The 11,406-nt window shown below is 42.5% G+C and overlaps 1 protein-coding gene across 2 annotated transcripts in view; it reads right to left on the minus strand.

Annotated features, from left to right (window-relative positions):
* The window catches only part of OXCT1 (3-oxoacid CoA-transferase 1), a 125,694-nt gene that overhangs the window by 113,293 nt on the left and 995 nt on the right, over positions 1-11,406 (minus strand). For both annotated transcript variants that reach the window (XM_073343852.2, XM_073343853.2), the window contains exons 2-3: positions 10,164-10,272; positions 3,275-3,365 (exon numbers count right to left, since the gene is read on the minus strand). In XM_073343852.2, the coding sequence (XP_073199953.2) occupies positions 3,275-3,365; positions 10,164-10,272 (200 nt within the window). The remainder of the gene's footprint in view (positions 1-3,274; positions 3,366-10,163; positions 10,273-11,406) is intronic.

Raw genomic sequence — 11,406 nt, forward strand, 5'->3', positions numbered from 1 at the left:
AAAAAAAAAAAATTATTCAGCTATATTACGATGTTCTGCTCATTTGAGAATGGCAAGTGTGGAAGCATATGATAGAGCTACCCCTCTCCTCACCTTTAAATGGTTTCAGGCCTCTTTTCCCTTCCTTTGCTTCATCCCATGGAAACTGGCATTTGGCCCACAGAGCCAAATTCTACCTCAATTCCTTCTATTCGAATCAATCTAAACCAAATCTATGAAGTTGCACAGGTGTAACTGAGGGTATGATCTAGTCCAAACAACATATGAAAGTAACATTAAGTGTTGGATTTCAACCTAACAAGAAGTATAGACATTTATACAAGGACCCAATCTCTAGCCTCAAAAACATATATCACCTTTCATTAAAATCAAAGATGATAATATGTAAAGTTAATAAAATGTCAGTCTGGAGGCATCTTTCAAAGAAGGGAAAGAAAGAGGAGTGGGATGAGAGGGCAATGGAGAGAAGCACAACAGGATTAAACAGGAGGGTGGAAAGATGGAAGATATTTGCAAAGGTTCCATCAAGAGCCAAGAGACCTTATATCAGAAGCAGGAAGCTTTCTGATGAGACAGAAGTGCAACGGACTTTGTCAAATTACCATAAACTACACAGTGTCTCCTAAAAATGTATGAATTCTCATATTGCTAAAAAGGAACAGCAGTATTCTGAAATTACCTACATCAGAATAAATGTAAAAATGTGAAGACAGACACTAACAGGTGTTTTGTTGTAAAGAAAAGTACTTTCAGTTTACAATGTCACGCTTTCAACAATCTCACTCAAATTTGGCAATGATAAAGGCTAAAAGTGTTTTAAATGATGAATGGATCAGCATTATCTTATCATTTAGTTACACTGTCAATAGAGCAGCAGATTAAAAGATACTTTGTTAATGTTTAAGCTCCACTTGTAAAGTTACAGGAAAGAAAGTTAAAGAGTAAAAGCCTGGAACTGGTCTTTCACACTATCAAGTTACACCCAGCTTCATTTTGTATTTTAACTCAAGGAAACATCCAACTTCATTTTGTAGTTTCACACAGATGCTTGATTTTTTAAAAATGGCTAAAATTTTGTTAAATGAGAACTCAAGTGTTATACATTAATATTCTGAACTTTTTATAATAGGAAACTTTCCTGGAAGAGGACAGTCACTTTTCAAACAGCTTTTTATTTTTTATTTATTTTTAATATGCTAATGTCTGCACTGGTGCAGAAAATACTTAGAATGACATTCTGTTCTTAACTCAATTATCTCCCTCTGGTAAAATAATGTTAAGAACCCACCTGCAGGGGAAAGAACCTTTCAAGTCTTCTTTTCTACCTACGCTCCTGTGTTCCCTCACTGCCCCCAACAAACAAGACGTGAGGTCCCCGATTCATCATCACCCTTCCCCTGGAAGATGTGGATAGGGTCCCACAAACTTCCTTTCTGAGGAAATGATCCATAAGAACCACCAATATAATCCACTTCTACTGAAACAATGTGATATTTTGTCATTGCCTTGATGTGAATGCAGAATATAGAACAAACAAAGTAAGTACAAGTCTGCAGAAATGATAGCACACTGGCATTACTTTGTTTGCTTGACATTACAAGCGACACTGTGCCAAAAAGTGGTGTGGGGGGTGTGACACGGAGAGAAATGGTAAAACAAACCTACACTACAGTAATGACCTGTAAACACAGCGCATTGTGCTGTGATCACAGATTTCACAAGAAAAGAAAGTTTAGGTCAAGTCAGTAAGTCATGGGAAAAGTCCCAGGAAAAAGCATAAATGCTTCAAGAAGATGTATTTATGATTTCACATTCTTCCCTCTAAGTCAATAACAAAACATTGTTCTTCGGAGTTACTATGTTGCTGACAGTGCCATTTTATCAGATGAGTTATTAAAACAAAAGTTAACACCACTTTTGGTTACTAATCATCCTGTGAGACATTGCAAAGGAGATGGGGTGTTAGCCCCAATGGGCTGGGCAAATTCAAAGATAAGTAAATATACTCTGCACATCTGCATCCTCCCTGTAGTTTCACTCTCCATCCTAACAGTATTGCCGTGCACTGATAAATAGCTATTATGTTCCACCCCAGAAGTAGACGCACTTCAGTGGGTGAAATTTAGGGTGACCAGACTGCAAGTGTGAAAAATCAGGATGGGGGTGGGGGGTAATAGGAGCCTATATAAGAAAGGCCCAAAAATCGGGACTGTCCCTGTAAAATCGGGACATCTGGTCACCCTAGTGAAATTATTTCTATATACAAAGATTGTTAAGTGCTCTGGAAATCATGATCAAAGAGTTCTAAAAATACATAAGATAAATTGTGTGAAGGCTGAGAGATAATATCCATACTCAGGAGTCATTCTCTCCTCCCACTTACATGAATTTCTTAACTGTTAAGCGTTTTTTTTTTGTTTTTTTTTGAAGACACATGATCATGAAGGGTGTCTACATTGCCATAAGAGACCCACAGCATGACTGCAGATGGCCTGGTCAACTGGCTCGGGCTTGTGGGGCTCAGGTTGTGGGACTACAAAACTGCAGTGTTAATGTTTGGGCTTGGGCTGGAACCCACCTCTGTACACTGTGAGGGGGAGGTCTCATTGCCTGGGCATTAGCCCCAGCCCAAAAGTTAATACTGCAATTTTTAGACCCATAGCCCAAGACCAAGTCAGCTGTCCTGGCCTCTGAGACCTGGTGCTGTGGGTTTCTTTTGCAGTGTAGACATACCCCAAAACTCACTGAGGAGGATCCCTTCTGCAGTCTTTTGTTGTAACAAAGTTACTATGTGAGCACTAAATGGAGTGTTCAAAAATTCCCGACTTAAAAAAAGAAGTAGAGTTGAAATCATGGCTTTTAAAACAGTTTAGCTGAAATATGTATAATATGCCACGTTTTGTGGTGGCATTCAAGAGAATAAATAACTCACCATATGCCACAGCAGTGACAACAGCTCTCTACGACAAAGCTTGGAAGTCTACTGTACTTCTATAGTCATGCCCAAATAACTATTCCAAAAATAGCTTAATGAGCAGCCATGGGAATTTGTCCAAATCAAAACAAGATCTTGGCAGCTCAAAGCACATGCACCTTACATCATCCTTTTGGGATAATTTTGGCCATAGAATGTCAAGTCACAAGGATGGCTCTTCCAAAGAAAAATATTACCTCACTTCCAATGCAAGACTTATCACAGCTCTGTTAAAATATAATTTATGTAAGCAGGTTTAATTCTTTATATACAATATTCCAAGGGTATAGGAACACCTACCCTGCATTGTTACTGACTGCAGTTATCCCTTTCACTCCAGTCTTCAGTAAGCCTCCTATGAGGTTCTCTGGAATTCCACACAATCCAAAACCTATGCAAAACAAACACAAACAAAGCACGTAACAAGCATTCTAGAGGGAACAATTTCATCGTAAGAAATAAATCTGTGCAGCAGATGATAAAAACCACACACATTCTGCACCGAAGAGAATAATCTGGTTATAGATAAATAAGCAGCTCAACACTTGGAGAAAATGTTTCTCAGAATAAGGAACAGGACTTTAGTCACACTATTCCCATTACTATGAATGTTGGTTTAGGAGGGTACAATCTCTTTTCCCTTCAGTCCATCCAAAAGTCATCTTCCCTTCCCATTATGTTGGCTATATTTATCTCCATACTGGATCTCTGCTGTGGCTTCCCTACTTCTCCTCTTCAGTTTCACACAACCCATAGTTTGCCTCCACTCACATCTCTACCTTCCTTCCCTCTGATATACTCCCCCTACTTCAATCCAGTCCAACTTCAGTCCTGAAGATTGCCTAATTCTGATCTCTGCTACCAATCTGTATAACTAGAGTAACTGCGATCAGAGTTCTCTTTTTCTGTATTCTCATCTTTGTGTCTACCTTTTATGCAGCCCCATATGCTTGGGGCAGCCCCTCTTTTGCCTTATAAACCCCACCAGCAACTTGTAAAAACCCAGGTACTCCATAAAACATTTCAGCTAAGAAGAACACATGCTCTTCTGTACTTGCTAGATGGCAACTGCCCATCATTGTGTTTGGACACTTGTATATTTGTATTGGACCCACATGTTTTTTTTATTGTAAACTCTGCAAGACAAAAATTTTGTTCTTTGTTTGGAACAAAAACTGTAATACTTCCTGATGTAAATAAAAAATTCTCTGCACTAAGTGTGTACTTCTCTGCAGCCTTATTGTTATGAATTTGTGGTAACTATCAAGAGAGCCCATATGCTACATTTTTTAAATGTGATTACCTGATATCTTTAAAAAAAATCTAGCTTTCTGTTTCCAAAATATATTGAGATTTCACAGCAAAAGTTACATATTTTAACTTCTGAATAGGACACATACAGGACACTTTTATAATGTTGATGTAAAGTGTTACCAATTGGCCAGTAAAAGGAAACTGTAGCACAAATATAACCTAGATCAGTCATAAGTAACATTTTCAACCTTTGCAGCATTTTTCCATTAGGGAATTTCAAAGTTTTTGTGGGTGTGTGCATGTGTGTGGGTAAAAAAATTTCCTAAGCACCTTAGCGGCTCAGGCCTGGTCTACATTACAAAGTTAGGCTGATGCAAGACGCCTTGCGTCAATCTAGTTGTACATATGTCTACTTTTAAATGTGTCTCCCACTGATGTGAGTGCCCCATTACAGCAACACAGTAATACCAGCTCCCTAAGCAGCACTGAGCCATAGTCGATGTACCGAGGTTGCCTCAGCATGAGCATAAACACTGGTTACTTATGTCGACTCCAACAGTCCTCCAGCAGCTGTCCCACAATGCATGACACTGACTGCTTTGGTCACAATTTTAACTTCACCACCCAGAGATCACAGAGACCGGAAGGCCTGCCTCCCCTTTAAAGCCACACAAATTTTGTAAATGTCTTTTCCTATCTTGCTTGGTGAGCACACCTAGCAGCTCTCCATTGCGGATTTCAACTGCCCAGTTGACCACACGATCTACACACTCCAGGTGTGCTCCTGCTTGGAGAAGACAGGAAATACTGGCTCTCCTGGGCCTGTGGGAAAAGGCTATGCAAGCACAGCTATTGCCCAGCCGTAGAAATATGGACATCTACAAGCAGATCACACAGGGGATGTGGGACACGAGGTACAACAGAGATCAGCAGCAGACATGACAAACCCGTGGGAAAAAAAGCAAAAAGCAGGCTTGTTTTTGGCTTATTTGGCTTGTGAGTTGCCTGTTGGCTAATTTTTGGCTTGTAGCTTGTTGCTTGGGGCGGGGGGGGGGGGGGGAAAGATGATCAGCTCCCAGCAAGCAGGGGTAAGGGGGAGAGAGAGTCACAGGTGCACAGCGAGCCCACCACAGTCCCAGACTGCATGCTGGAGGGTGAGGAGGAAAATCTAGTCAACTAGAGCGTTACGGGTTCTTAGGGCTGAGCTTGTTTTGGCCTTGTTTTGAAACAGGATTAGCTTGATTTGGGGTTTATTGTGAAAGTCAGGGTGCTTATTTACTGCATGAAAGGTGGCAACTGTGATCAGCAACAGTGCTGATTGAAAGCAAAGAACTGTGTCAGGCTTATCAGAAGACCAACAGTCAATCCAGTGCTGAGCTGCAGACCTGCCTCTTTTGCAAAGAGCTGCATGCCATACTTCGCAGAGACCTCACCACCACCCGCTGTACACCATTGTGGATACTTCCAAGGAGCCCAAACCACAGGCCCCTGACACGAACAGCGAGGAGGAGAAGGACGGGGGACATGTGGTGTAGATGGACTCCCCAGTTGCACGCCAGGACCTGTCTGAGATTCCACTACAGTTCAGTCAGTCCCAGCAGTCAAATACGGGTGAGCCTGTTGCAGGGGAAGGAACCTCAGGTAAACACATAATGGTATTTCTCATTACAATGACATACTGATGGCACCCCCAATTTAACAGGATACGGATACCAACTTTTCATTAATTGACTCATACTAGAAAAGGTGGCGGTACAATAAAAAGAGGTAGTAGAGTTATCTGCTTTTCACTCCCCTGTACAGTTTTGGGTGAGGAGGCATGCAGAACAGTTTATGAACACAGGGATGTCCCTTGAATCCTCCTGAGCTGTCTCCATGAAACCTTCGTGGAGATACTCTGCAGTCCTCTCCTGAAGATTTCTAGGGATAGCAGCCTTATTTCTTCCTCTGTGGTAGGACACTTTTCCATGCCAGTCAGCAATAAACATTGGCAGGCATCTTTGCAGTACACAGGCCAGCAGCATACAGGCCTGGGCAGCTTTGGGACACCAACAGCAGTGGTGTTTTCTGTGCCTTTATTACCCTCAGGCATGAGATACAAGCTAAAAACCACCACCTGTGAAAACAGTGCTGGTATTCATTGCCATTGCCCTTCTCATAGTTCCATGCAACCAAGAAATTCCCTCCTCGTTTCCCTCACCTTTGAGGGCCATGGCTGGTGCTGTGAGTGGCACTGTGCACAATTACTCTGAAGTAGAAGTGCAAATAAGCACGTCCTGTTTAAAACTTTAGGGGAGCAAGGGAAGGAAGGTCTGAACCTTAACTTTCCATTGTGACTATATTGACAAAGGCAGCTTTGTGTGTTTTAATCTGCAGCTTCTGCCTTTGCGGCATCGTGGGGTGTTCCCCCCCGCCCCCACCCCCGACACACACGCCAAATGCCTGAGCCAGATAAGGAGGGGAAAAAAGACAATTCAGGACAATATGTTCAATGAGATCCTGCAAGCCAGTGCTGCACCAGACCATGAGCAAAGAACATGTAGGGTGAACAGTGCAGACAGCCTGGAGAAGGAAAGAGCAGACAGGAGAAAGGCCCAGGAATCCCAGCAGGAAAAAGAGAGGGAAGTGCACTAGGACATAGTGGAGCTTCTCCGGCAGCAAATACAGATTCTGCAGACCTTTGTGAGCCTACAGGTTTAATAGCACAGGCTTGCCTCCCTTTGCAGTCCACAGACAACTCCATTACAGCACTTCCCTATACCACCCCCTCAACATATCACATGGCATCAGGGGCAGCATCTCAACCCCTACCACCCCGGTGACATTATGGACAACCCCACCTACACATACACTGACCTGTGAACGCCCCACTTGCTGCACACGTAGGTAAAATAGATGTGAATGTTCTTTCCCTTTTTAAGTTCTGTTGCATTAATTTATTGAGTTTTAAATGTATTTGATTTTAAGCTGCAGATTTTTCTTTGCACTGACTTTGTTACTGAATAAAATTTTATTATTTGGGAAATAATTCATCTTTATTCTGGAAGTACCTACATACTTGTTACTGTGCAGTGTGACAAACTCATGGGATCTGTGACAGTGCAATAATCAAATATACAGGAAGCACCACAGAATTAACAGGTGCATTGGGAGCGTTATATTCATAGATGTGTGCCAAGCACCCACAATTCCTAACAGGCCGCAAAACAACCGAGCCAGGGAGAGAGCACGCTCCACCACAATGCATTACTGTGATTTAACTGTTTAGAGTGCTCTTTCAAATCCTCCCTGAGCCAGATAGCTCTGTGCTGAGCTCTTCTTATAGCTCTTGTGTCTGGCTGTTCAAACTCAGCAGACGGTCACTCCACCCCCATCCCGGCAGCAACTTTTCCCCCTTTGCTTCACATATATTCTGCAGGACACAGCAGGCAGCTTTAACTATTGGGATATTTCCCTGCCCCCCCATTGAAATCCATCCTTGTGAGTGAAAAACCAGCATCCCTTCCATCTACCAAAGGTACATTCAACTGTCATTCTGCACCTGCTGAGCCTGTAATTGAATCTTTCCTTGGTGTGGTCGAGGTGGCCAGCGTATAGCTTCATAAGCATGGGGAGCCAGGATAGGCTGCATTCCCCAGGGTCACTATTGACATTTCAATATCACCAATTGTAATCTACCTATCGGGAAAATAAGTCCTTGGTTGCAGTTTTCTGAACAGTCTTGTGTTCTTAGAGATGCAAACATCATTCACCTTCCCTGACCTGTCAATATTGATGTTGGTGAAGCATCCTGGTGATCCACTAATGCTTGCATAACCATAGAAAAGTATCCCTTTCTGTTGATGTTCTCAGTGGCAAGGTGGTCTGGTGCCAAATAGGGAGATGCATGCTGTCTCTTGCTCTCCCGCAGTTTGGGAACCCTATTGCTGCAAACCATTCACTATGTCCTGTATGTTGTTAAGAGTCAGAGCCCTCTATAGCAGGAGACAATTAACCCTGCAGGCTGCATAAAACAGCCCCCACCCCCAGTGGATTTTTTCAACTCCAAAATGATTTCTCTCTGACCAATAGGAATCCGGCATTGCGAGTTTCCACAGTGTGATCAACACTCGCTTCTCCACTGTCAGTGCAGCTCTCATTTTGGTGTCCCTGTGCTAGAGTGAGCTCAGCATACAGATCCAGGAATGTGGCCTTGCACATCTGAAAGTTCTGCAGCCACTGCTGGTCATCCCAAGGCAGCATTACGATGTGATCCCACCAGTCAGTGCTCATTTCTTGGGCCCAGGAGTGGTGCACCACCATCTGCAGCTATGTGAATGCCACCAACAGCCTTCAATTGGTTTGTACTATGTCCCACAGCAATCTTCCCCCTCTACCCATTTGGTTCTTCTTCCAGCTCTACAAATACTGGAGAATTGTGCGTCCTTTGTTTGCAACTCTTCTGACAGAAGTGTGCAAAACTCTGCAATCTCCACTGAGATGGCAGAAAGCAAGGAGGGCCACACAGGTTCATAAATTTTTAAAAAGGAGTGAAATTAAGGGACAGATGTCATTACGGGATGGAGAGTGGCACGCTGGGAAGTTGACCCCATGCTCCCAGTCATTCCTGTGCAACTCACTTCTGCCCTACCAGGCATTGCCAAAACTTCGTGAAAGACAGTGTGCTGGAGGGTGACGGGCTGCACAGTGGGATACCTACCCACAATGCACCGCACTACGCATGGACACAAGCACTCCTGGAAAATACGTGCAGCGCCAATGCAAGGAGCCAAGTGTGCATGCGTACAAGCAATGTTCTAACTGCAGTGGCTTTATGCCAACGTAACTTGCATCAACCAAAGTTTGTAATGTAGACATGGCCTTTGGCGCTCAAGTCCCAAGTTACCCATATTCATTAAGCACAATATAAGTAGGGAGCCACACTCTTGGGTGCTTCTTTAGACCAAATTCATTGCACAAATCAGGGGCTCCTTGCATTCCTCCATTCCATGCACAAGCTCCGTGTGCCACCCTCTTCTATTTCAGAGACTTCCTGCAGCCTTCCTAATGACAAAGACTTTGTGTGCACCCCCATTTTTCCATTACCCCCATTCCTCCCAAACCAGGCTCCCCCAATCTCTCCATCTGCCAGCAATTCTGTGTGCCCCCATTCTCCCTCTGTCAGGGTTCCCCATTCCCCTTTGCTATGAGTTCTCTGTTCCTCTCCACTCCCCCATGTCATGCGTGTGTGCCTGCATTCCCACCTTCCACCCCATGCCAGAGGCTCTGTTTGCCCATTCTCCCTGCCATGTCAGGGTCAGTCATCACCCATTCCCTACCCACTCTTAGCATTTCTCTTCTTTCTGTCTCGGAGATAAATCAACATGTTTAGCTCTATTGGGAGGGTGGGCAGAGATGAAATAGGGTATTAAATTTGTGCCATCAATCAATTCATTGATATGTAGACAACTGCAGAGGTGCTTGAAGATGTGCGCTAAACAGATGGCAAGAGTTCTGCGTTCCCCAGCTCCCAATTTTTTTATCTTCCACTTTTCACCAAAATCTATATTAAATTTTACCAAACTGCAAATTTTTGTCTCATCATTTAAAGGGATACTAGCAACCTGAAAAGGCGACCCACCTGAAAACATTCCACATCAAGTAACATCCAAGATTTTTGTTACTGACAGTTAGAGGGGGAATTTTCTGTCTCCCCCCCTTTTTTTTCTGCTAAGACTCCGTCAGTTTTTTCCTTACTGAAAAGGCCCCTGTAATCATCAATAGGACAGTAGGAAATGCTATGTGAAGACAAAATATTTTCCGTGCTACATGATATTTAAAAGGTGTTCTAACCATTTTTTATTTAAAATTAGTCAATTAAAAAATTCAAGTTGAGACTGTCCTACTCAGGAGATGAGAGGTTTTCTCCATGAAGGATAGTAAAATTAATACTTACCACCAACAAGTATAGTTGCCCCATCGGGTATGTCTTTTACTGCTTCCACAGCATCAGTATAGAATTTGGTGTTGCGATGGCTGCTGGTAGAGAAATAGCAGCCACAAATCTGGAACAACATTAAAAGAAATCAGCATGCATGAACAAAATGTTTTGCATTACAGCTTTATCCTGGGGAGTATCCCATGAACTGTGTAGGAGGAGACTGCATCTGCTAAGTTCAGAGTTTGAATAGCAAAGAGTCTTCCAGTGTTTGGAAAGGAAGGAGGATTGAGCTCCAATACCTTTTTGTGAACCAGGGCCCTTCCTGGTCCTTCAAAAGATCACCTCTGGCTGCTCTGCTTCTCCTGGCATTCATGACATATATATTATGCTACTATGTTTATATGTAGCATTGATTCCACTTAGGGGTCTCTTTAGATAAGAAATAGCCTAATAAGATGATCTTGTCTACAGATGTCAGTGTATTTTATAAATATGTCCATAGTTAAATATCAATATTTGTTCATTTCTTCCAATAAATGCAACTCACTTAACCCAGTGTACTGATTTTAAAGTGTCTGGCACTAACATTAATTATGGGGTTGCAGCTCTAACTAGTACAGGTGGAATATGCTTCTCATCTTACCCATATCGTTTGACTTACGTATCTGTACACACACACTTCTATAAAAGGAGATATATAAATATGTGGATATAAATCCTTAGCTTAGGAAGCCTTGCCAAGGTGAAATGAACTAGGTTTTCAGTTGTTAAGTGCTGTTTGTGATTTGTTATGCAGAATCATCATCCGTTGTTTGCACTGTACAGAACCGTGTGGGTAAGATTATAGGTCAACCACCCCCACCTGTGAAAGTGTTGAAGCTATACAATGAATAGCATATTTTAAATTGATGAATACATCTTACAAAGTCATCAATATTCCAAATGTTGAAAAAAAGATTTCAGATTATGAACTACAGGCCCCATCCTACAAGGTCACTACATGCAAAGCTCCAAATCAAGGTTCAAACTTGCAGGAGATGCGCCCTACATCTTGAATTTTAGCCCTAAAAATCTTAACTGACCCCAAGATCAGACCCCATCTTCCATATCCTATTGTGCGAGGCACACCATTTATTAAAACCAAGTAATTTAAAAGCTACCAAAGGGCATGGTGAAAGTAGTTCATTTCCCCTTTAATACATTTTAGCTAGCAATATAAAGAGACTAGTGTTTTCATCTATATTGCTTAGTAAGAAGC

Source organism: Lepidochelys kempii, chromosome 5 (genome assembly GCF_965140285.1).
Source record: "Lepidochelys kempii isolate rLepKem1 chromosome 5, rLepKem1.hap1, whole genome shotgun sequence".
Classification (NCBI taxonomy): domain Eukaryota; kingdom Metazoa; phylum Chordata; order Testudines; family Cheloniidae; genus Lepidochelys; species Lepidochelys kempii.